The following is a 27,101-nucleotide window of genomic DNA, read 5'->3' on the forward strand; positions in this document are numbered from 1 at the left end:
CGTATTTCGTTATTTCATATTTACCGGAAAAACAGGATATCGGAGATTAAAGAGAGAATACAGAGGCAGCTACTATGCAGGAATATCTTGTCTAGTTTCGATCGCGTAAAAAAAATAAAATGAGAAAAAACATCGAGAAATGCTCTTCGTGCAACTGCTATCGAATTTATATCGCTTTAAACGAATCGTCCAAGAATTTCTTACAAAATTCACCGTCACCGTGTCGTTATCACAAAACGGCAAGGAAGAACGGAAGAGCCACGAATATTTAAATTACAAACAGGCTGCGAAATTCAACCCCGCTGATCCTTATCGTTGTATACGCAGGGTACAACTGCATCGGGCGTCATAAATGTGTACTCGTTCCACCGAGAATCACGACGATCCCGTCAGAAACGCGAACACACGCGGTGCTAGAAGAACGAAAGTTGGGTAGAAACGACAAAATGGTTTGGCGTTCTAAGTTGAAACGAGAGAGATAAAGAGAGAGGGAGAGAGAGAGAGAGTAAGTAGCGTTGGTAAGGGTGGAAATGGAAGAGAGAAAGAGAGATCGTCGTACGGTGTGGGTGGAGAGATCCTGTTATACACAGTCTGTATCATCACTTTGCGATGTACTTGCGAGCTTTTCCCGCCTCGTTTAACACGGCCCATTCATAATAGGGTGACGGCCGTAAAAGTATTGCCGGTTATCGCAGCGGCCGCACCACGTACCTCGCCAAACATTGTCCGACCTCCGATTTACCACCTCTACTGAACCACGGTGGGACACCTATTGTCCTGAGTTACGATGCACCGAGGTTGCCGACCCACGGGCCGACACTTTTACGGGCAACCCCTGCGCCTCATAATTGCCAGATTGCTACGACAAAACTAGCTATCCTTTGCCTGTACACCTCTACAACTATCGGCGAATAACACGATAAATCTCGCTACCAGGACGCCGACACAATGCAGTCTGTCGTTTATATTAAATATCGTAACCGGGTAAGAATTACATCGGCAGATAGTCATTAATTACAACACGCACAGGTCGATTTCCATGAGTTCTTTTTACTTGCGTATTTTTTTCTAATTTAAATCGATTTTTCTGTCACGATGTAATACGAAATAAACGGAACGATTACTCTCGCGGTTACGCTTCGGTCGGTCGCGGTTAGAAGCGAAGCTGCGCCGAATCGTCTTTACGTCTAACACGTAAAATAAATACTTTTGTATCGAGAGATTCAATCTCGTAGAAATATATCAACGTAAACGTGGTTAGTTACGAAGATTTATATCCAGCCTGAGGATATTTATGCATTTGCAGAGAATTTAAACATGCAGAATACACATTAGTACGCGAAAATATACGAAACGTCCGATGCGAAGTATACGTTATAACATTTAGGAAATTAATCGAGTCTCCGTATAAATTCCACCTCTCTATCCGATAAAAATATACATTTTCCATTAACATCCGCAATGTGTCTGCAACTATGGCAAAATTATAAACAGCCACTGAATTCAGTCTATCGAGTTACGAGCCTCTCACGATAAAAATGTTCACCGGCACCGTAAAGGCATAGAAAGCTTCCTACCTCTTTGTTTATCGTCGAGGCAAAAATCCAGAGGTTGAAACGAGATGCACGTTGCAGACGTTTATCAAAGTCTTGTTGTATCACGATAATAGAAATGCTGCGAGATGTATGACGTTTAAGTTCCTCGGGGAACGGGTCGAAGAGATGGCTCTCGTCTCGCCTAATCGGAAAGTTTGATTTAAAGACGAAAGGTGGCCGCTTTGTCTTCCTGTCGATTTAAGGATAGCACGCAGCGTACTCGGAAGATCGGGGAGTTACGAGCTGAACTTCATCTACACGGGCCAAGTTTTCCGCGAACTTGGCGAATTTATTTCACGGCCGTATCAGACACGCTGATCCCTCGGAGCTTTCGAGGAGCTTTCAGATTCACATCGACCGACTTCCGCGGGAATGTTTCGAGTTTCCGGTGTTTCTCTACACCGGGACCGAACTTCTGTTCAACGAGCAGGCCGAGACACAGAGCAATCGTTCGATCGTTAAAGCGTCGAAATCCCTTAACGTCGTTCACGTTTCGCAGTAAAGCTAAGAGAATTCCGGAACTATCCGTTTTATCAATTCCTGGATAAAAGCTGCCTCTCGCTGGCCCAACGATTGTCTCGAAACCTGCTTTTCTTTGTTACCGTTTTTCCTTTTTTTTTTTTTTTTTTTTGCGAAATCTATGAAACAATAGGAAAGACTTTATGCAACCTTGAAGAAGGAAGGGGTTACGCACGGCACTGTGTAAAATACTTGGACCAAAAAGTGTGTTGTTTTTACAATTGAATATAAAAACAATGTTATCGTGATTTGATAATTCGGCCCAAAAATATCGCTCGCTATTTCGTATACCATTCTCGTTCTATCTGACAGCAAGACGTACGAAAGTTGAAGATTTCACAGGCACACGAGAGGAGAAAATTGCACGATATCGAGGAGTAATAATAAATTCCGTTTGTTGTTGATTTTTAAGATCATTAAGGATAATTCCTCGTATCTACTCGTTTTCTCCCGAATCGCTTTCAAAACGACATAGGTTTCCGAAGGAATCTCGTTGTTTCGCGAGACGCGGCTCTCCTCGCAAAGGTTGGCGCACAAATTGCAAATACAATTGCACCGATCCATCGATAGGCAAATTGTGAAACAAGTTGAAAGTATTATTGCTTATACTTTAATGTATCGTTATATTATATCGAATGTTTTACGTAAGGACCGCGACTCGAGGTAAGTAACACTTTCGGTGCTCAACGGGAGACGAACGAAGGTTTATAAATTATATTATTAGACGACCGAAAGTCCCCGAGGCAAAAGTACCTCGTGGACGAACAAAACGATCGAATCGAAGGAAAATATTCGAGAGAATGCTTGAAATGGCCATCGTTTTGATCGTCCACGGGACGTAAGATGTAAGGTGAATTGTAAATAGCTCAGTGTATAAATTTCAGTTCCAGATTCATTGTATAAACATTATAAATAAAAGAAAGGGGGGAGCGTGAATTCGCGTGAACCGTTCGTATCGATTCCCGGTCTTGTCGAGAAACCCTCTCGATACGAGTTCGACGCGCGAAATCTCTGTAAATAATCGATCACATAAGAAGTGCCAAATACGTGAGTCATACATACATACATATATACATACAAGTATACGTATTATACATACATACATACATGCATACATACATGCGCATAACACGTAAATACATGCACTTACGATGCATACGAATCGAGAATCGCGCTCGTTTCCTGCAATAACAAACGAGCCGGGTGGATAACCCAGTCGATACCGAAAGTTCGGGAAGAGAGGGAGGAACGTGATAGAATAGCGGATATCCGGCTACGTTAGCCGGCTATTTGAATAATGAATGGCCTGCTGGTTCCCATGACCCTGTAGTCGAACACAGAAGGATTCGCGAATACGTCTCTCGCGATACTTACAGCCGTCTCCATACGATTGTTTCTATTTCGTACGATTATATTTGAAAAGTTGCCCGCTAACGCTAGAATTACCAGAGCGGTCAAAATAGATCGACCCATGGTTTTTCATATTAATCGTTATATTTTAAATACGTATGTTTCAGGAGATTTGTATATATAGCTTTTTGGCAAATTATACGGATAAAGTCTTGCTCTTTGCCGTGTAACGCGTATCTCTTCCTTTTCGTTCTTCAATTTCATCCTTTGTTACGAGTGTCGTATTTTAATCGTCGGTGGTTCTAGTGTTAAAATAACTTGGTTAAGCACGTAAATTGTTTCTCTTGGAGTATAATTAGAGCGCAAGCGAAAGAAACGATAAATGCCGCGTCTACGTTGATGAGAATTGTTCGCGAACAGTTCGCGAATTGTTAATGTCGTGGACAGATCTTTAGCGTCTCGTCTCCTGGATAAACAGTATTCGCTATTCGCTTACGAGCTCGCTCACACGTTCCCTCGCGAAAATCGCTGCATCGTCGACAAACGTGATTTACAATCTGTTCGTGAACTGTTGGCGAACGTCACTGTGGACGCAGCATAAGGTAAGAACACTACGTTCCTTCCTACTTCCTTTGGAAGTTCGAGAAGGTCGTAGTCGGCAGAAAAATCCAATAAACTAGTTTACTGTGAAACGTAATAATTATCGACGGACGAGCTAGACGTATCAGTGTGTCTCTTTATTTATTTTCCAATTGCGCCCTATGGCTGTAGCGACTAAAAGGGCGAACGATCGTTGAAACTCAACGAGGAACGTACAGGTGTGGGAAAGAAAGCGAAAAAAAGAAAACTAGCCATAAGGAGATTAACAATAACTAATTATGTCGTCGTAAGTCTCGTATCTCATAGGCAAATACTGCCGAATACCACAAAACCAATCTCGTTTACGCAAAAGCGATTCTTGTTGTTGATTATTACTGTTGAACCGAAACCAAAGAGACGATGCAAAGAGATTAGTAGAACTTTAAAACCGATGATAAGGTTGATTTTGTGGTTGGCAACGTTTACTGTGTTCCTGTAAATAAATATACATAAACGAAGGTGTAACCTGCTTAGATTAACTAACGGCGTAAATAATTATAAAGAATCGTCGAGAGGATGGAAACGAAACGCGAGATCGGCAAAATTGCCACGACGTTTGTCTTCTTATCTCCTACCACTGTCTCTATATTTCTCCATCTTTCACCTTCCTTCTTGTTCGTGCGAACGCGAAAACAAATTCTAACGATTGCTTTCTCCAATTTCGTACGATCCTCCCTTTTTTATGAAACACACCGGGTGTCGACGCGAGAAAGTATTTTATTAATCGATTCGTCGCAAAGACGTTGAAGGAAAATATATTTAACGTCTGTCGGTGTCAAATAAATTGGAAACGAATTCCGCGAACGAAGAGCTCGCGATAGCGGATCGCGGCAATTATTAGAAAATTTTCAAGATTCGAGATATTCGTTCCGGGAAACAAAAGTTATTCCTGAATATTCTCTCTAGCGAAATTTCTTAAAAATGTTTTTTTACGCTTTATATAAGGAAAGAAAGAGATTTCGGAACGAATTAGACGAGTCTATCCGTACAAGATCGTTGCACGATCGAGAGAAAGTTCGTAGAGAAGCGTAAGAAAGAGAGAAACTAAAGAAAACCCAGCGACCGTAGATCTGCCAAAGAGAATCTCTAGAGAGGAGGATACACCTGAACGCCAACGATGAAAAGAAAACGAGCAAAAATAAAGAAAAGCACCGAAAATCGCTTTTAATGTGCACATAAACTCGCTGCGTAGTGTTACTCTAAATGTTGCTACATTTAATATGTAAGTATAGATTGTGTTTTGACCTGTGTAAAGAAAGAGAAAGAATCGGCGGATTTTTTTATTTCGTCACTTCAAGCGGGACGTTATGTCAATTAAAAGTGTATAAAAAAAAAAAAAGAATAAGAGAAAAGAGCCCAGCGAGATATTGTTACCGATGGCTGGTCCTTCCTTTCGGTTTTCCATGGGAATATGTTTTCTGTCCGTATTATTGTACATTTTTCATAATTCCCTTATTGTGATAAATTTATCTAGGACTGTACGAATAAAAGGATACAGAAACCAAACGAACACGTTGTTCTTTATTCCTGAACTATACCTTGCTACAGAACGAGGCAGAATCGAGAACGTTTCCGATCGAGTTAACAGAATTTCGAAATGTTAAATCAGAATTTGTATGACCACTTCGTTATCGTAATTTATGTATAGGAAAGTTGCGGTAGTATAGATACAAAGTTGTAAAATGATAGTGTATTCGAATTGAATCTAATTAACAAACAGTTGTAATCAGGCCCAATGACAACGCTGATCCGCCTACAAAACTGTGCAAAACAGTGCGTCCATGCTTGGGTTATATTTCATTTATATGAAATACATAAGCATAATATTCACGTGTGAACCAACGATACTTCGGATTAAGAGATGAAACGAAGTGAATTTACTAAGCTTCCGTTTCCAAAGCCTCGGTAATATATTATTTCTGTTACAGGGCTACAAAAGAGCTCGAAACTTTTACGACAACGAGAATATTTCCAACTCGTATTGTATTAAATTAACCCGCATTTCGCGCATTGTCGAGCGAACGTGTTACATCCTTCGTATAGAGAAAATAAAAATTCCAGCAAACATCTGATTTGTTATTACGTAACGTAATTCTACGTAACTGCGACTCGCGTGTAATCGTGTAAATTCGAAAGAGAAATCGGATTAGTGCGTTTAAAAGCCACTGAAAATTATTGGTCTCGTGTACATTATGATAGGTATATTCGGGGAAATAACGTACAAGCTATACCTCATTGAATTGCAGAAATTTACTGTCGCGCCATTCACATTCGGTGCAATTACTGTCGATACACTATGCAAATTCGTCGACAATTTAGTGCTGACTAAAAATATAAAGTATTGAACACGCGTACGCTTTACGACACGCCGCACTGTTTCCCGAAATTGAGTTCCGAATAACATGGTCGCGAAACAGAGAATTTCATCGCTGCACAACGATGTCTTTCGCCATTGCGCTCGCACAGCACACCTTTCAAAATGAAAAAACAATTCCAATGGTAGAATTTTTCAACGAATTTTCCTCTCAAAATTAAGACACGTGTGTATTAACCGATGTAAATTCGATTACGAATGTTTATAGAACGAGGGATAAAAGGACGAGTCGGGAAAAGAAAGAAAGGAAATTGGATACGAAGTATTTTCGAGAGACGTAAAAGCATCGGTGACAGCCACGCGGATCAATCGACTTCGTCAAAGTATCATCGTCCTGGCCCTTAAGCTCCTTCCGCGCGAGGAAGCATATCAGATCATCCGATCGATGTAAAACATCGCGACTTCCGTCTTTCAGCTCTGTCCTAGCGGATTCGAGGATTTCTGCTTATATAGGCGGAAGGAACCTGGCTTCGTTAAAAGCTCTCATATAGCGTTATTTCCTATAAAGTTGATCGATCAGGTCGGATATTGCCTGGCCGAGAACCACTGCGTAAACCGATGGGCAAAAGGCAGTAGTTTGTTTAAAACGAGGACGAGACGATATGCCGAGGCGTCGCATCTGGCCGTTGGCTTTCAAAATCGAGCTACGTCGAACGAAGAGAAGAAAGCTGCCCCTCCTAACGTGGTTAACGGCCACTTTATTCGACAATCCAGTACGTCTAGGGATAAGAGCGACTTTATTTTACAACGCGTTATAAAAGGACCGAAGCAGCTTATTTCAGAACGTCGCTTGCAAGAAGGTTAATAGAAAAGGTGAAATTTTATTTCAAACGTTTCCTCTTGTGTTTCCTCTCGCCGTACCAACTGCGGGATAAATTTGTCCTTTGTAAAATAACACCCTTCTTAAAAATAAAGACTTATTTTCAGCAGATCTTCCATTCTTATAAAACGTAGACGATAAATCGTACTTTCCTGAGGTTATCGCCGATAAAAAATATCGACGGACGTTGTTGCCAAACTATATATCCGATCTGATAATCTTCGCCTTATAATTATTACTATACGTGGACACGTATCGTCAACAAATTTACGAACTCTCGTAGAGAGTAGGTGATTTGATATTTATTCCGGCATCGATATCGAGTACTGATACGTTGTCCACGGGTCTATCCCTTCGTAGACCTTCTACACCATACTCGCTCTATATTTCCTCCAATTTCGTATTTTCGATGCGGGCACACCTTTGACTCCGCAGGTACTCGAAGAAGACAAGAGATGGAAGACTTAAAGGAACCGCCGCGCCGGTTTCAAAGTGGCACGCGATATCCCCGAAGGACCCTTCTATCGAGGATTTGAATAATTCCCTCTCTACCTCTGTCTTTTCTCGTCCCTGCCGCTAGCCGCGCTCCAGTTTCTTGCGCGTATTCTCTCAAAGATTTCCCTGCACGAGCATTGCCAATTGATTTCATTTAAATCCAATTATTACGGACGACCCAAAAACGTTATAATGGCGCCAGAAAGACTACGCTTTTGACTTTAAAACCTGCAGACAGGTTTCTACGCGCAGCCAGCTTAGGTTTACCAAGAGAGGAAAAAGAGAAGGAAGAATATGAAGAAGGAAAGGGAATGAAGAAAAAGGAAATAGGACGCCTTTAGAGAGACACTAAGATAGATTTGTCGTGCCTCTGATCTGATCGTCTTTCGTATAATTCTGTAATAAATAGTAGAAACGTTCGTCGTTGTATTCGTACGATACTCGTGCAAAAAAATGCTACCGTAATACAGATTAAAGTAATTCTACATCTCGCGTATCTGATCTATGACTGAGTTTTAGAGACCACAATCTCCGCTGGGTAAAGGTACGGTCAGCGTAATGGCGCTTATATAAGCCGGGATGAAATATTGGGTTTTACCAGAGTTGAATGGTTTGAAATTAAATGAAACATAAGGCCGCGATTCTACACGCGATACGACATTTCTCAATTGTTTCGAGTACACCCTGAACAAAAAAGAAAAAAGAAGTAAAGAAAGTATCGTCGTGAACTAGACCGACCTACTGTCTGTCCATTGATCGACACGATTTCCCCTCCGATTACGCGAGAATTTTCATTAAATTCTTGCGCTCCGTAACAGCCATACTTCAACGAGTGCTTCGCGAAGTGGAGCGTAAATGAAATCCAGCAGAGTCACCACTGAATGTAGTTGAAGAGGGGAAAAGGAAGCAGAGACGGCAGGAGGGAAGGAGGATCTCCTTAATTAAGATTGTCACCTTCGTCCACACGGAAGCTTGTATTGAACTGGCCGTGTTACCTTCTCTACTGCCAGGAAAAAGCGACTGAATAATGACTATGCATAAGGACGCGCAAAGGATTTCATATAAATGATAATGTTCCCGGTAGCTCCTTCCGTCTCCGGCTACTAGTAGGATGGGCTCAAAGGAATTACAAATTTCGACCGAGGGCCAAAATTGGTCGCATGAAAAATACATTTAAAAATATACCGGGGCCAAGACCCGGGGCCCCTCTCCTTCTCGATATCTCTGATATTGTCGGTAAGCTCGACTTCCCTTTGACCTTCTTTCCTCCAGTTCATAGGATGGAAATAGAACGAACACTCTGCAACACTCTGCGTTGCACCGTGTTAAAGATCAGGTTTGTACCAAGCCATCTTCTCGTACTAAATATCGACAATCTCTATTTCGATCAGTCGATGATGTAAATAGACGTCTCAGTTCGAGACATCTGACAACGTAAGAGAAAAATCTCAGCGTATAATAAGACGATGGTAGGGATAGAATGTTTCGAATTTTCAAAATTCTCGTGTTAAACCCAATTACTAGGAGAATATGTAAAAGACTCGCCAGGAATCTCGTGCTTATTCCCATCTTCCCTGCATCCGGCACATCGATTCTCCAACACCCTGTCCATTTCTCAGTCCCTTCACGTGTTTTACCAAAGTTGGTAATTTAGCTAAATTTTGGTGAACGTGGCATGGCTGCGCGACGACATCGACTGCATCCAGCCACTTGACGATAGAGTAACTTAATTCGGTGCATATTCACAGGAAACGAACGGACGATTCCCGTGAGGCGATCATACCATGGAGCAGATTCAACGAAAATGAATAGCAGTCTCATCGAGATTCCTCGGTTACAGATTGAAAATGTACGTAAGCCATGCGTTGCTCGCATCGTATCGAGTACATCCGTAGAAACCGAATCAGCCCCTTGTCTGTTCGTCTGTACTTCGTGGCACGAAACAATTACAACGTTCCCCTGTAATTGAAACGAACGGTATTTCCTTCGTTTCGTGCGCTAACTTTTCGTACCGATCCACCGGAGCATTTCTAACGAGGCTTTTAAACTTCCGAAGAATTCCAACCGATAGAAACACATCGCGTTCTTCTTTCTTTTTCCGAAAGAAACCTGCTTTCTCGCTATTCCCATCCTATGCCTCGAGCTTTCAATTTCTACCTTCTCTTTTTTCTGTTATTTTTTTCTGTCCTTTTTCTTCTTTTCGTTTTTCCATCGACTCTCGAACGACGACGGGTTCGAACGGATTTTTCCCCGCAACCAACACGATCGCGTCTCGAATCGAGGACGCCGAAAGAATCGACATAAATTACGCATTAACGGGCGCCAGGCTTTTTCCGCGACGAAACGATACACTCGACTTTAACGACCGTCGGTTTCCTTCGTCGCTCGGGGGAAATGCGGCACGGCCCCCGCGGAATGCGACAACAAATCACATTCAGGAGTACACTCGTTCCTCGCGCACAGGAGCGTACGAAGGGTCTGCGTTTGATGTGTCAGAACCACGTAAATGTGTGCAGGTTTTTCAGTATACGCGCAACGCGACCGCGAGAAACTGAGGGAACCGAGTTCCGCGCGCGGATAGGGGCTGTACCGCGCGCGCGAACTAGATGCCGGGGAAAAATATTTTTTCTTCGCGCACCACGGTCTGTCGATAACAGCCATATTCGAGAGAGGAGGGTTTCAAGAAGCGAGCCATACCTCGCGACACCGTCGGGATCTCTGAAGCCGAGCTAAATCGAGCCGTGACAGCTTGAGTGCACGGTTTTCACTCTGTTCCGTGTATTTACATACTTCTCCGGGAACGTCGAGCATAATGACGACAAACCGTGACGAGTATAATGGAAAAGCTTAAGAGAAGCGTCGCTTTTTTCTTCGTCAATTACTTTGCCATCCTTCATCGACACGAGCGAAGAGCCGTAAAAACGAAAACCTTCGATTCACGTTGCAAGTGGCGTTTATTTCTTATTGGGCGAACCTTGCGTCAGAAACGTGCGAACGTTCCGCTACGAGACTGGTATAGTATGATACAACATGGGAAAATTTCTTGCGCTTCCTCCTACAGGAACAGAGATAAACCGCATTTAAAGTTCTGCCTAAGCCAAAGCGACTGCAAACTTAGTTGTAACTGCGCCTGCTTAGTTTTAGCGGAACACGTGTGTGCAGGATCGCGCGGAATACATCTTTGGCGTATCGTTTCGATCAACTTGCTTTAATCTGCTTTGTACTGGAAACCGAGCGTGCGCAGTTTCTACAAGTTATCCGTATTCGGGATCGAAGCTCGTTTGAAATTCATGATGGAAAAGGACGATATATCGCTCCGTCGTGGAAATATTTATCGCCCATACGTCAATACGTATAAATGGAAAAGTAATTTCGCCAATTTACGAAAGATTAATCTTTCAGTCCTATGGGTACTCGATGTAGATAGGTCACGTCGCTGAGACCGACTCCCTATGAGAATGCGGCTTGCAAATTTAATCGTAAAGCCGAACCTCGCCATCGATTTTTCATTATCGACTTTGCCTGATATTTAGGGATGACCACAGGCAGAATACATGGACAAAAAGTTTCGACACTCGTGAGACTCGAGATCGGAATTCGATCGAGTCGGGAAAAATAGTAAAAATAAAGTAAGATTCGTTGCGAGCTTTTATGCCCAGATTTTTTTCGCGTGTCACCGGCACGATCTAGTGTCGCGTCTAATGGAAACATCGCGCACGGGGAAAAAACGACGGCCGAACTCGGTTCTCCCTCGGTATCGTTCGCGTAATCACCTTCGCGGCAGTAGATATGCTCTCGACGGATGCGACGATAAATCAACACCGAGGAAAACATGGATGCAAAGAGGTCATCTGTATCTGACGCACCTATCGCCATACGCCGAATGTATCTCTCGCTCGGGACCGGAAGGCCTTTGAATTTTTAAATTTTCTACTCTCTTTTTTTTCAGTTCCCTAGTCGTTCGTTTTTATATACATAGGTGTGCGTGTCCACGCTTCGTATTCCGACGGTGGTGGTTTGCTGGCAATTCGCACGTTTACGCGTTAATTCGACGATCAAAGCGAAAAGTTAGTCGCAACATTCGTAAACAGAATGTTTCTTCGATCGACCGGTACGCCACCCCTACAACAATATCGCGATTCATCGAACGGATTAATTATTTCGTTACACGGGATAAACACGAGCAAACCAATTTCGTTGATACCGGATTTATCGGTTTGTTAGTTGAATTTACCGGTAGATTATTAGTTTAATTCGAGTGCCGCTGAATTATCCACACCACCAGCCCGAAATCAAATCGAAAGTTCGGTTAAAAACATTGCCCAACTGGCCAGTCGCGCAAATATGCCAACGAGTTTAGCCGAAGACCGGGCAAACGGTGAATATTCCCGGTTAAAGTATCGGTACACATGATCAGTGTTCAAGTAGAATTAACAGAGAACGAATTCCACGACTCGACTATACGAAAATTCGAGTCTACGAAAATATTGCACGCGTCGATCGTAAGTTTTCGGTGTTTTTCCAGCGTTCGCTTGCCCTGTAAACAACGAAACCGGCGTACAATTACAATGCGATAAAACAACGAAGAAACGCCCTCTCGCCTCGAAAAAAAAAAGAACGGTTTCAAATTACAAACACTAGGATAATTTGAACGGAAAAATAATAAAACAAGAAGCACGCTTGCGAATTACCATGTTCCATTAATTATCTGATAGCTTTTACGTGAAATTTCATACGGTCTAGAATACTAGAAGTACTACTACTACTATACTACTATACTAACTAGAAGTAGTGGAATTCGTGCAAGAAGGAAATAGACCGAACGAAAGTGTAATTTATAAAACTGTCGAATCGAACCGATAGAGACGAAACACAAAATTTCTCTGCGACTATCGAAGATCCTGAGTACGATGAATGACAATGAACGGACAGGTAGACAGGTGAAATCAACAGATTGATATTCTCCTCGGCGTCGATACCAATCGCGAGTTTGCATACGTAACCGGTACTTTCGCAGAGGCTATTATTCTCGCTGCATTTCCGTCGGAAGATGCATTCGATGTATCAGATAAGGGAGGAAGGGGAAGAGATCGAGGACACGGGAGGAGACGAGTCGCGCGAGAAGCAGGAAGTTCCATTTTTGTTTCGTCCCGGTCGACGCATCGACCGCCTTCCAGCAGCATACAATGTCGATAGCAGAGTTTCCATAGCCGGAATTATTTCCGGTTAATATTCTACCAGGCCGGCAGCAGCTAGATATAATTAAAAACCCCGCCATCCTGCGGGGAGCGCCTTCCACCGCGAAATTGCATGTAAAATTGGACCGAACACGCACACGTGCTCCCCGCGCCAGTGTCCGTGTCCGCGCGTGTATCGCGATACCGCAAAACCTCAGCGCGAGCTGGCCGTAGGTAATTTTCCAGAGGGGCGACTGTTCTCTACGTCCCTTTCTCTCTCTCTCTCTCTCTCTCTCCCTCCGAATCCCACGCCCCTTTATCCCTCGCCTCTGTTCCCTATCGTTGGTGAAATCAAAGCTCGGAAAAGAAAATCCCGAAATCCCGTGACCCGTGCGTGTCAACTGCATGGCTCTAGTTTTACCGCCGCTAAACACAGCGGCCGGACCGCATTTTGTGTCGGCGTACGAATGCGTTTGACTTGCGACACCAACACCCCTGTAACGTGACACACTATTTCCCGGCACGGACACGTCGAACCTGTACGAATTTCCATCAATCGATTTTCAACGTGTTTTATATGTATATAGAGGCTAGAGTAAATGTCCGAGCGAGAGAAGATACGCGCAGTGAGTTTGTGAGATGGTGGTGGTTACGATGGTCGCTTAATCTATCGTCTTACAGTGTCGAGTCACAAGTGCATTTGGTATGGATATTGGTTGCGATTCGACAAATGCAGATTGTATTTATGACGGACAATCGATTTCGCGATTACTCTAACTGTAATTCCAATTCTTTAGACCGAAACTTATCACTTAAAAATTCATGGTAAGAATTCTTTATTAAGAATTAGTTAAATATACATCTATAAAATTAAGAATATCGTGCTAAGAGCAATGACTGAGCTTAATTTAGGCAGTTCGGACCAGAATCGGATAGAGAGTGGTGCTGGTCGATATGACAACGAGGAAGAAACGATAAATACACTGTTCGAGGGTCACGTGAAAATCTCGAATCTAGAACGAGAGTGTCAGATGCAATGGTTTGGATTCTCTGCCGCTAAACACGTTGCTACGACCGCAGCTCGCGGTACTTTCGTAGAACTAATATATGTGTCTGAGTTGTGGTCGGTTAGCCTCGTAAAGTGTCGGTATTTGTAAATGGCAGCGAAGCAAGTTCTGCGTTCGTATTACTCATACCGCGAATACTTGATTTCTTCTTCGTCATGTCGCCGAGCTACGCGTGGAAAGTGACTCCCTTCCGCTCATGGTGAAAGAGTACATTCCACCGCTATAGTCGCGCGTGACTACTCGGTATATTAACTTTCGGTCGTTGGAAAATTCGGCGTGAAATTTAATTTTCACCCGGCCGACAAACCGATGTCCGGTTCCGGTCGATTTAATTGCAAAACACATTGGAATCGCGAATGAATTTCAGTTTCCATGAATCCTCAACGTGGTTTAATTAGAATATAATTAGGCTTCGTTCAATGCTCGCGCTATTTTCTTTGCGTTCGTGCGCGCGGAAATCTTTCGCATAAAGTTCCCATTTGTGGTTCGTTTACGAACACGGACAAAAATGTAAAAGAGCGTACGAAACCACGGGAAAAAATTTATTCGCTGGTAATAACTAGATTAAAAAGAAAAGAGGGGGAAAAAAAGGTAACATCGAAATGGATACAACGAAGGGAAAATGTTGCCAGATCCATGGTACATTAAATCTACGACGATACGTGATTGGAGTGGAGCTCGTGTTTCTTGTTTCGTTCTTGGATAATCCCTCGACTTTCGAACCGATCGAATAAACATTGATAAAAAATTTGTTACTTCCGTGAGCAGTAGCGGCGAGAAACCCGTTAAAAGGTATCTCGATAAGATATTCATAACGAAACCTCCTATAGATCCTCTTCGGGTTAGCTCCGGGTCTCAATCCACTTTCTACACCGTAGCGTGCATTTATATTTAATGTAGCGTTCTTTAAAGAAGGGATTAAGGGAGATGACTTGCTACCCGCCATTTGTAAACCCGCCACGCGCGTCCCGATCTTTCAAATTTTCACAGAATAACGACAGTATCTCGTTGTGTTCATCTTTAACGTGTACCACTCGTCATGATTTAAGCGCGAAATTACTACCGAGCAAACATGTCGATGCGAAACTTTTAATTTATCCGCGCTTGAAAATGCAAACAGCACGCGTGTATCTGCCTAGAAAATATATATTGTTGTGCAAACTTTGCGCGCAACCATTCTTTATTCAATGGTTTCGATAAAGCGTAGGTACGTTCTATTGAATTTCAGCGCTCATATTTTAATACTCTGTTAACTTCATACTCTCACCTTCACCCCAAAGATATATATTTGCGATTAAATTGGTCGAATCAAAGGTATACAATGGAAGGAATTATCAAGAAAAGCTGGCTCGTTCCCACTCTGTCCTCGTCTCCTTCTACCGAAATCGTTTTATCGAAAAGAAAATCGTTGTTTCGATGGAAATTTCGAAATATCGTATCGTTTCACCTATCGCTAAATGCCCTCTGACGATAACGAACAACGTAACTTGGCCCAACACGTTGGTCGAAATGACTGGCCACGATACTTGCCCGGCAATTATCGAGCATTATCGATTCAAATTCGAGACTAATCGGCTCTAACTCCCGGTAGAACAGCATTAAGCACTGCACCGACCCGACGCGACGTCGGTAATATTTTATGAAATTGATAATCATCCGTCTAGTATTTCCGGCGATTGCCGTCGCGTTTCCCGCTTGAAACCCTGAACACTTCGGGTGGGGAAGCGAACGTTTCTGATTAATCAAATAGGAACATTGAAATTCCGACTCTGATATCCGAATGTATGACTTTCGCGCAGCTACGTGACATACGCGCCTGCACCGACACGCTTACACGCGTGCGCGCGATGCAGACGTATGCTAACTAAGTAATACACACCAATATACACGGAACCGTAATATAAACCAGGCTTAATGCTTCGCGGTTGGCACGAAGTTTCACGAGGTTAAGTTATTCACATTCTGTAAACCCTCGGGATATAACCAAAGAGAGGTGGAAGTGAGAGGATGGCGTGGCAGAGGTTGCTGAGAATTACCAGAACAAGAAGAACTTACTATTTTCCGCATCGACGAACCTATAGCAGAAACCATGCCAAAAAGTAATTACACGAGCACACGCGTACACGCGGAACTCGAGGTCAATTCTATTTCTTGCTGGTCATCTTTGTGATCTGTTTCTCGGTGAAAGGTCAATGTTTAGACAAAATGAGGAATATACAGGATGGTTGGTAACTGATGGTACAAGCGGAAAGGGGGTGATTCTACGCGAAAAAAGAAGTCGAAAATATAGAATAAAAATTTTTCGCTCGAGGCTTTGTTTTCGAGAAAATCGACTTTGAATTTTGGCTCGGTACGCCTGCACTTTATCGCGTCTCGTTATAACGGATCTCACTGTAGATCGTTGTCTCGATGGAAACATTAAAAAAAAAAATTAAAAAAAGAATTTTTATTCTATATTCTCGACTTCTTTTTTCGCGTAGAATCATCCCCTTTCCAACCACCCTGTATATGCATGATGAGTGTCCTAACGCGACGACTTAAAATAATTCGTAAGTTATTCGTTGTACGAAGAAATGTTTCAAACAAGCGTTGCATGGTATCTAGGAGGACACATGGTTATATAATCTGTTTTTAATTAGCTTGCTTTTTTAGCGAGATATAGGTCACCTTCAGTTTTTTTAACGAAATGTCTGATATTTTTTCTCAAATTCGAATAAATCGTCAAATTTTGGGTAAAAAGGTATTACACAAAATGGAACTTGGAATGAATAATTACCGAGGTATTTTCAAATGAATGATCTTCTGTTAGGAAGTACGCTCGGCCAACGTGATTCTTAACACGTCTTTGTTTGCCGTACGTCGTGTTTGTAAACCTTAGTTTTTGTTATCTTGGCCCGATTATTTCCTTCGGGGAACACTAAAAAATGAAGTTTATCGCGAGCCATCAACGACAGTGGAAAATATGCGACAACGTATTATTAGTGCATGCGCTGCCATAACCACCGGAACGCTCGAAAATATTCTTCGCTCACTGATAATTCGATTACGCAAGTGCATCAACGTGTAATGAACAGCACTTCGAACACCGCTCGAAATAAAACCTGTTTTAAAATATTCGTTTTAAGTCCCACCGCGTGTAACACTTTTTATTAAAAAGTACGAATTTGACGATTTATCCAAATTTGAGAAAAAATATTGGACGTTCTATATAAAAAACTGAAGGTGACCCTAATATCTCGCTATAAAAGTAAGGTAATAAAAAACAGATTAAAGCGCTGTATGTCCCTCTATATAACGTGCAACTTTTATTCGAAACATTTTTTCGTACAACGAATAACTTACGAGTTATTTTAAGTCGTCGTGTTATGACACTCACCCTGTATATATATATAGTTGATTTTCTTTCTTTTTCTTTTTATTTAATATTCGATGACGAAGTAATTTTGGATTCTCGTGATTGGGCCCGATAAATCAGAAAGAATTCGATCTTAGCCACGAAAGATCGTAATTTGTCGGTGAGTTCAATCTTCTATCGAACGGTACGTCACACAGTGCGAGTCTGGGGAAGGCACCCGCGCGCATCAATTATTCGCGGCGGAACACGCGATTACGGGATACGTGAGTTCGAAAGAGAGAATGTAAGTATAAATGCGATGACCCACCCCGAGTCTTGCCCCTATAAAAGTTGCATTGCCGAACGGGGGAACCTCTCATGAATGTTCCATCCCAACAAGATGCCGTCCGGTGAAATCCACCAAGTGGCACAAGCCAGAAATTCTTTTCTCCGCTAAGCCGGCAAGGGCTCGATACGATGGTTTCGACGAAGGAAAAAGCTGCGTCGCTATCTGTCTCCATTATGTTTCCCAAGTAGTATGAATTTAAAATAGCATTCCGTAATCGTCGATTAAATCCTCGTCTTCTTTTGCATTTTTAATTTTATGTTTTTTTCGCTCGATATTCAATCGCGGAAAGTATCCAGCCGATGTCGGAGGAGTTTCTATAGAAGAAAAGAGAGAAACGATCAGAAGCAGTTCCATTGGAAGAATAAATAAATCGTAGTTACGATTCGAGCAATAAATTCAATTTTAATTTTCAATTCGTCCTTAGCCATTTTTACGTTGTTCGTTTTATTTTCCTTCTCCTCTCTCATTTTTTTCACCTGATATTCCACTGAAAACGGTATCGTTCGTGCCAGAGAAGTTTATATAGAAGAAAGGAAGGGGGTGGCGATCAAACGCGAACAACAGATCAACCGAATGCAATGACATTTTAACTATGCCAACAATCAGCGAGTCTGCAACGACCATCAAATATGTCACAGGCTTGGAATTCCCTTTGATGACCCGTATACGTAATAGGCCCCCGTCCTGTTAACCGATTGCTTCACCGGATACGTCAGGAGACAGTCTACATTGTCGTGTACATCGTATACACGTATTAGAAATCCAAACCGGTGTACTTTCAACCCTAGTTACGTCGGCGTGTTCGTCCGTGCTCTTCCAGGAGCTCATGAACTGCGCATAAACTGACCGCTAACTACTCCGCGAGTAGTTTGAATTGCTCGCGTACAATGCTTGGATGTGTCCACTTAAGTAGTAAACGCTCGACCGTGAAGCAACGTCGCGGAAATTGATATCAGCGTGTACTAACTGCTGCGTTAATTGAACGGAACGAGTTTCCGTGGAGCGACAACGATAAAGGAAAACGCGAGGAGAGCTTCTGCCAGAGGAAGAACGCGTTTCCCTCTCATCGAAAAGGATCGAAAGACGCGAAGAAATGCGTGGACGTACGGTGGAGGCGAAGAATAATCGATTTCGTTTTCTTAACGGTTCGAGAGAATCGGCCAATTATCGGACCGCAAATTGATCGTTCCGCGTTAAAGTAAGCGGAATTCGGGACGATGCAACGCCCGCAGAAGTGCAACGCGGATAACCGTGAGCCGGTCGATTAATTAGTATCGTATCGCGACGCGAGTGGCACGCTTAATTTCGCGCACGACCCACGCTGGCAAGTACTGGCGAGAATCGGCCGGTCTCTGTGCGAATCAATTACCGATTATCCGTTTAGCAGACTCCGATAAACCCCAGTGAGGTTTCAAGGAATGTGAAACGTTGCTAATGAAATGCTTCCGATACGTCCGATACTTCTCGGTCTCTGGATCGAGTAACATTAAACGAGGAAGATAAAAGCGACCGCTGATAAGTAGAATGAATCGTAAGACGAATAAAAATGGAAATGGGATCAATGGAATGTACCGTATCATGTACTGGGAATAGGTTCTAATTTCATTAGAAAATCTCGAGCACACGTACGTACTTCGACGAAAATAATGATGCTTTTACACGTAAGTAGACTCGAATCTTGAACGAACGGGTTTAAAAGATGTAAACTATATGTTCAAGCGGGTCTGTATCTTTTATGAGCACTTTAACCGGAAGCTTCTTATTTTCCGCAAAGACGTATCACGGTGATACTCTTGTTATAACTTTCTCTTTATGGTATTGGATACAAGCGAAATCAGAATATATTGCACGTGTAGGAGCCTATATCTTTCGAACACCAAAGTTCCCCCAATTAAGATTTTATGTTTCAGGTTTACAATATCTTGTCGAACGATACTCACCAAATATCGTCTCAATCGGTCACCGGAATCATTTGGAAGAATATCCTAGTTTCCTTATATGTAAGTGCCTCTACGAGCGTTAGGTATCCTGCAAGTGAATTCCATATTAGCGAACATTATACCGATAATAAGTATAATAAAATTGCAACCAAAAAAAGTTTCAAATTTTATTGTCAAACGCGACTACTTTCTTCGAAGAATCACTATGTGCAACATCACAAGCTGCAAACCTAGTGAATGACACAACATTTCTTCTGCCGTACATACTGCACAATTATTTGTGAAACGTGCTTTGAATCCAGTTGACAGATTCAAAGAAATGGTACAAAAAGGCATTAAAATTGTATATATTTTCATCGCTTCGATTCAGCCACATTCGCGCTTCAATGTAAAAACGGAAACGGTTCTGCTTACGTAACTAAAAACGAATACAAAACTGTTCTACAAGGTAGAATTCAAGGTAATCTATGCGTAAACAATTTGTGAACGATAAAAATGCAGTCGTTTTAACGGATAGAGTCGTTATATTAATAATTAATAATTTGCGAATCGCGCCACACGATTTTTTATAAATATTCAAATATATTCAATCTGAAATATTTCCATTTGAAACATGCTCTACAAACTCGTTAGTCTAATAACTAGTCGATATGAATATGTATGTAAGTACTGACTATAAATTGTGCAAATACTTATGGACAGTTTTCCGGTAGCACACATTCGTTAGTGGCTTCATTTCGTAAAGTACCTCCGACACACTGACAGCTGGGGCCGGAAACGCATACCTGAAGAACATTTATCGATAACGTTAGAACACAAATAGCTATTTTATGCAGCCAGTTTATGGTAGATTTTGAAGTTTGGATTTCAATAATCTATCTGTATCTGAATATATGTTGACAAACTTCAGTCACATTGATATTCGGGCACGGACATCGCTGTATTTATTCCTTTGTATAAGGGACGATGATATAAACATCGTTGTTGCTTATTCTATGACAATGTGAACTATTTCTTGTAGTTTCAGGATATATAAACAATTTTTCCCGAATAATAACGCTTTTTATTATTATTTAACAAAAAATAAAGTTCCTCGTGAGAGATACTACGGTCACGTTACCATCGTGAAAGCTTGACATTTAGACTGCTATATGATTCAACAAAAAAAAAAACAATTTAGCATTGAAATTCACGATCAAATCGATACTTTTGCTGCCCATTTTTAAGACATCACGAGTATACAGATTTAGCAGATCGTGAGTATAATTGTTGGACGTCCTATGGATACAATAAAACGATGCAAGAAATTGTTTACATACTCTCAAGCTACGGTAAATGGTTCGTATCTTCGTATAATAAACAACGCGATATTTAAATCATCGCATTTTATGCAAAGCAACGAATGCAGAGATAGCGATGTGTCTAAATATCAACACGACTATATCGAGCAATTTTCAATAACACGATCGTAAAGTTGTGCGTAAAATATCGGACACACGATATGGTCTGTAAAATGGCCATACATACGCGTTGATTTTTACTCACGAAGCATTCGACTATCCTTAACGCAACAGTGTAACATATCGCGCAGTTACGCCAAAACACATTTTTCGAGTTATCACCGTGAGAATGTTACAACAACACTCGTTGACCGATTATGCAAATATTAATTTGACCGATACAGCAGAGTAGACGCTGTTGCTAATTCGAAAGGGACTGGCCTATATTATAAGAAAGTGTCTTATTACCAATTTTGTCGTGAATCCCGATAGAAACACGATAGATATATTATATTATATCTATCATGATATTATCTGCCGATTACCCGATCAATAATCACCCAGTCTCTTTCCCACCCGTCCTAAGCATCGGGTCCTCCACTTTCTCGGGTTTTCGTACGCCCCTAATAATTTCATAATACTCACGGGACCAGGACCGCCTGGAAAAAGTTCAATACGTAGACTACGGCGACTGCGGGAACTGCGGGGACAGGGGTTTGTGATATTCGGGTGTCTATCATCGCAACTTGGTTCGCACGACAGTCCACAACGAATCCATTCTTCGTTTGTTGAGCAAACTGGTGCGGTTGCAGTCGAGCCTACTAGTGTCGCATAGGCATTTATGAAAAGCAAGAAGCAAAATAACGCGGATAAGGTTTGAGGACAATGCAGAATACTTACAATCAGCGAGAACCACAACGACAAGTAAGAAAGCTACGACGTATGGCGGCATGATGACTTTCGTTGAAAATATTCGTTCGGTTAGCACGTTCCCAGCGCGTTTTTGCTTTTAATGCGAAGGCACCGATGTTCGTGATTTTTATATGGCAAATTTCTGCCTAAAAACACGCATTTGTTTGGACAGTGTGTGCTCCACGTAGATAACACGTAGCAATAAATAACAGGCGTTTAACGAAGGAACGTTGATCAATGTATTATATTTGGAGTTAAGGTGGAATTAACCGATGGAATTGTCGGAATTTTATTATATTTAACCTTACCATGCGGATATTTTTAACCTTGCTCGTTATATACAAATAAAAATCGCTATAGTAACATGAGATAAAACGTACAATGGGTAAGTTACGTAGAATATTACCTGTTCCATCAGCTGTGTTAGATAAGTTGGGATAATCTAAAGGCTAGTTCTAACTTAAAACATATAGTATAAATATATGAAATTGGCATTGTTTGGCAAACGTTCTTTCTAACAATGTCAATGCAACTCGCGCCGACCAACAATATTTTTTCGAGTTTTCCTTAAACCTTGTCCGCTATATCTACAGATAAAAGTTGCTATTATAAGAGTAATAAGACAAACACACAATAAATAACAATAATAATAATAGCATACATAATAATAGATAAATGTCGTCGGAAACTATGCGTTTTCCAGGTAGTTTAGATAATCCGGGGTGACTTAAAGACCAGTTTCAACTTAAAAAACACGGTATTTATATCTAAAACTAAAATTCTCCGCCAACGTTTTTTCTAACAATGCGAATGAAGTTCATGCTGACGAACAATTGTAATATCATAAGGTAGTTTGAACTAGAGATCGGTTGAAAATAGAAAAAACCGTGTACGTCGTCCTTCTGTGGTTTGTTTACATTTAAGAGCGCCTATGTGACTAAAGTCACCTAGTTCTTACATAGGTATGAGAAAAACAATAGACAACGTTAGATCAGAAGGACGGTTTCGTGTTTCAAGGTGGGACGACCGAAAGGTCAGAGTGTGCGAGTCGAAAAGTGTGTGTGTTGCGAGAGTCAGAGCTAATCGAGTCGTCGAAGAGTAGAGTCGTTAGAGTTAATCGAGACACCGAAGAGTAGAGTCGAGAGAATTGATCGAGTTGTTAGAGAGAAAGAGAGAGAGAGAGTGTGTGTGTGTGTGTGTTAGATTAGATTTGACGAGAGTGGCCAAATAACTGTAAAGTTATTTGATATAGATACGAGTATCACATTTAGTTTCCGTTAAACAAACATCGTTTCTGTCCAATTTATATCTGTATATTGGATTTAATATTAATAAATTGTAAGCAATCGGGGAAAAATGTATATCTTTATTTTCCGATATTACACAATGCTCTTTCGAGTCTTTCTTGAACTATCGACACATGCCTTTCGAAAATAGAACTTGTCATCGTTGAGATTCACTGCAGCCGGCTAGAGAAAACTTTAATACGTAACGTATAGAATATTCTTCTCTACTGGTACCAAGTTTATTCATTTTCCTCGCGATTATCGATATCTGACGTTATTTTAATCTTTATAAAATATGCTGCTTTAGCGACACCATCGAATAATGTTTGCAGAGAGCTGCAAAAGTTTATATTTTATCCTGAGTCGTTACATAAAACGCCAGCGACTTGCCTTTTAAAACCGGTATCGCCTTCATATCGGTGAGATAACAGCAACGCAACGACAAAAGTTTCCATTTCGTGGTTTCGTTAATGAAAATTTTACACTCTATCGATTTTAGTGACCCAGATTATTATGTTATGAAAGTCAACATGCCGATAATGAATAATTCGGCGTGTACATAATATAACCATTACCAAGCCTTAGTTTCCGAAATACAATAGGACTTTAATTATTCGAAGTCTTTTTCGGCCGCTCGATCGGAATAATGTCGACCAATAAAGGGAAACAAATATTATAAATACACCTACCTACGTGTTCATTATATTATATTATACCATTTGTTATAAAATCGCGGAATCGTCGAGCACAGGGTTCAGCGAAGAAAGCAGGCGAAAATTAGGGTAATTTTAACGCGTTTAACAATGAAAATAACAATATGTACGACGTAGGTGGCGAAGAAATCGTGGAAAGAATGAAAGGGAGATTTGACAGTAGCAAAGACAGCAATGAATCATGTTAATAGAAATATTTAAACTGTACAGCGCATGTACACGCACACATACATACACATATAGGCTAATTTTATTTTTTTATATCTTATAGTTTCTCGTATCAAAGTGACGTTGAGTTTTTTAAACGACATAGTGTATTTTTTATAGCCTTAACCGACTCGAGATAAGCTGCCCTCCATGTCCGGTTTTGGGATCACTGTACTCCAGCTGTCCGAGCTGCCCTACTTTCGTTCGTGTAAGAAGGTTTGCTCGCGCCCTTCCAAACGATCTTTAATCGTCACAGTAACTAAGAAACAAAACCGAAAACGCAACTTTTATATTCATTTCGGATTGAAAAATCGCCCCTTAAATTTAGTTACACCTGTAGCTGAACACCCTGTATACCGTACCCAACGTTTGTAGTACGTAAGATACATCGTTTCGTCTTTCAAAGTTCGAGCACTACCTTCGCGGAAGATCGATTCTTTGAAATGTCAAGGTACTTACAGATATAAATTCTAAAGTTTGAATCCCACGGAGGGGAAAATTTTGTATCGGAATCGACCTAGACTCGACAGTACATATTGAAATTGATCCGAGTGACATCGTAAAAGAACGACGAGGGGAGAAAGACTTTGAGTATCGAGAATACTTTCGTCGTGTTTGGGGAATCTCGAAAACAGTGTGGTGGACGTATGAAATACAGGTGTAATAATTGCCTGTTGGCGGAGATTGGTTTAGACGTTACATCGTCCATACGATAGAGGGTCAGCTGTTTCCTATTGTGCAGCTAATTACATCAGGGATCCAGGGACTGGGATATAGCTGCACCGAAATTAACTAATCTACCGATGAAAGAACCTACGCCACTAAACGCTCCACTGCATAAACTCGTATCGTAGGAGGTTGGCCTTTTGATACCCCATATCCCCGTGGTGTATTCGCGGAGAATGCAGCGAACTGCATCGATGGAAATTTGATTGCAGCAAGGTCGGATTTGCGACGTCTATTGTTACCCAGAGAACGGAATTTCAAATGAACGAAAGAGGCGATTCGTTTAGAACCGCGCACGAATATCCTATGAAATAATTATTTATCAAGAGCAAATAACTTTCATCGTTTCGCCGATAGGAAAAATTACCATTGCAGTCGTTGCAATCGTGAAATTCGCGATGCCAGATACAATTTTTTACTTCTTAAAAGAAAAAGGCACGCAACGAAAGTACCTTTCTTTCGGTTTATGACAATCGCGTTAAACGAGTGGCATGATTCAGGATAATAAAAAGCGACCGACCTCCAAATTTTTACGACGTAACGGCTAGCATTGTACTACGTATACCTGCAAGCTTTTTCTGTTTCTTTCCTCTCTCCTTCCTTCTCCCCTTCTTTCTTTTTCCCTTTTTTTTCCTCTTTTTTATATAAATTACGTCCACTTTTCCAGGATGACCGAAAAAAAGCAAAGGAAAGGGAAAACGAGAAGAGACAGCGCGAGCAGTGGGAGAGGAAAAAGAAAGAGAGACTAAATTGCGCGCATTAATGTCGCTCCCGCGATTCTCCAGTCAAGGGTCCCTCTAATGAAATTCACGAGCGTTTTGAAACGGGAAGCTTTATTAAACCAGGATTAAATAGCTGGAATTATTCAAAAGCTCAATTATCAGCTTATTGTCGGTCTAGCTGGCACTACTGGCTAAAAGCGTGAGAAGGGCGCAGATGGTGCACAACCAGCCCTCTCTTACTCTCCTTTCGCCAGCCTTCCGTTTGCAGCCTAGAAATAAAGGATTTTTAGTAGCCGGACTACAAACTAGAGATATATCAGCTCCTGGGATACGCTTTACAGGACTCTGCTTTACAGAGAACTAGGCTTTAATCCACTTCAGCTGGCCGTCCTTATTTTCACCGAACGTTTTTCCAAACGCCAGGGTCAAGAAACGAGTCTTCTTTTAAAAATATTTCTCGTCTCCTATCAACCTGTCAATCGTTGAAACGCGTGAAATTCATGCGAAGATATAACTTCAAAATGGACACGGTGAATATCTGAAACTTGTCAGATCTAAGTTTCAGAAGGGATAACTTTACGATAGGCTATTAGAACTAGTTTGTATCTCTAGCAGGTTATCGTATTTTTAATAAGGCTGTCAAGTTCGCAACAACTCTGGAAATGCCAAAGTGGTAAGTAGTAAAAGTCAGTTTATAGCCAGACCTGAGACGCGATAATGACGTTTAAACCACTAAACTTGCGAAGACCAAAAAGCAATAAATGCTTAATTACAGCCAGATTTCAGTCGTTTCGGCAATAATAACGTTCCAGTCCCCGGCTGGTAGTCCACGTCTATAAGCGGTTAACGAGTAATTAGATTCCAAAGCGCACGTCCGGCCCTCATCTGGTTGGCGAGTCCACGGTGTGCACGTTAAGGAATAATTATAAAGCAATACGGTGAATCGGCAATCGACCACGTAGCTTACAGTAAACTATATGATATTCGATATAATATTTTATATCAAATATAGTACTTTGTGAATCGATAGACAAGATACAGAGTATATCACATATCGTGGGAATGAGAATTTATTTGAAATGACGCGTGATTGAGAAGCAGATTGAGATTCTTGACGAATATCGACGGCGAAAAAATTAAAAACCAGATTTGATTAAAATTGATAAAAATTTTAAATTTGATTAAAATTTAACCACGCGGAATTTTTATGCGAATAACGTCTGCACCGATGAATCCAAGATGAAACTCTCAAAGAGATTAATTTATTTATTATTTCATTATGCCACAGTATTTTTGGAACAACTTCACAAACGTTTCGAAAAATGGGAAATCGCAGGAAAAAATGAACAGCAGAGAATAAAGCGCATCTGATATCTGATCTTTCACGCGATCGTGAATGCGGTTGGATTCGCGTGTTCTTGTATGCACTTCCGCAGCAACTAGCCGTACGAATTGGCTGACTTTCGGTCGAACGCCGGTCTCGCGAATAGCTCCGGAACATCGATATTGAAGTGCAAATTCCGTAAACCAAGGCTGAACGGAGCCATGCACATTTAACTTTGCACCTGCGACGATCATATAACGCGGCCAACCCCC

At 41.4% G+C, this 27,101-nt stretch overlaps 1 protein-coding gene across 4 annotated transcripts; it reads right to left on the reverse strand.

The window, feature by feature from the left end:
- Positions 1-10,736: 10,736 nt before the first annotated feature.
- LOC117153720 (uncharacterized) lies at positions 10,737-22,383 on the reverse strand. 4 transcript variants are annotated; one of them, XR_013058780.1, is made up of 6 exons: positions 22,258-22,383; positions 21,840-21,997; positions 21,585-21,760; positions 20,334-20,444; positions 19,660-19,747; positions 10,737-10,847 (listed from the first exon to the last, which is right to left on the reverse strand). XR_013058780.1 is itself a non-coding variant. In XM_076619976.1 (4 exons), exons 1-3 carry the CDS (start codon positions 21,889-21,891, stop codon positions 20,352-20,354), a joined length of 321 nt encoding a protein of 106 aa, XP_076476091.1. In that variant the 5' UTR covers positions 21,892-21,926; the 3' UTR covers positions 19,513-19,747. The 4 variants fall into 4 exon arrangements, 3 of the variants coding, with proteins under 3 accessions (XP_076476091.1, XP_076476090.1, XP_033183938.2); XM_076619976.1 differs by lacking the exons at positions 10,737-10,847; positions 22,258-22,383 and having other exon boundaries at positions 19,513-19,747; positions 20,352-20,444; positions 21,840-21,926; XM_076619975.1 differs by lacking the exons at positions 10,737-10,847; positions 22,258-22,383 and having other exon boundaries at positions 19,513-19,747; positions 21,840-21,926.
- Positions 22,384-27,101: the final 4,718 nt, after the last annotated feature.

The sequence above is a fragment of the Bombus vancouverensis genome, chromosome 7, assembly GCF_051014615.1.
Source record: "Bombus vancouverensis nearcticus chromosome 7, iyBomVanc1_principal, whole genome shotgun sequence".
NCBI classification, from domain to species: domain Eukaryota; kingdom Metazoa; phylum Arthropoda; class Insecta; order Hymenoptera; family Apidae; genus Bombus; species Bombus vancouverensis.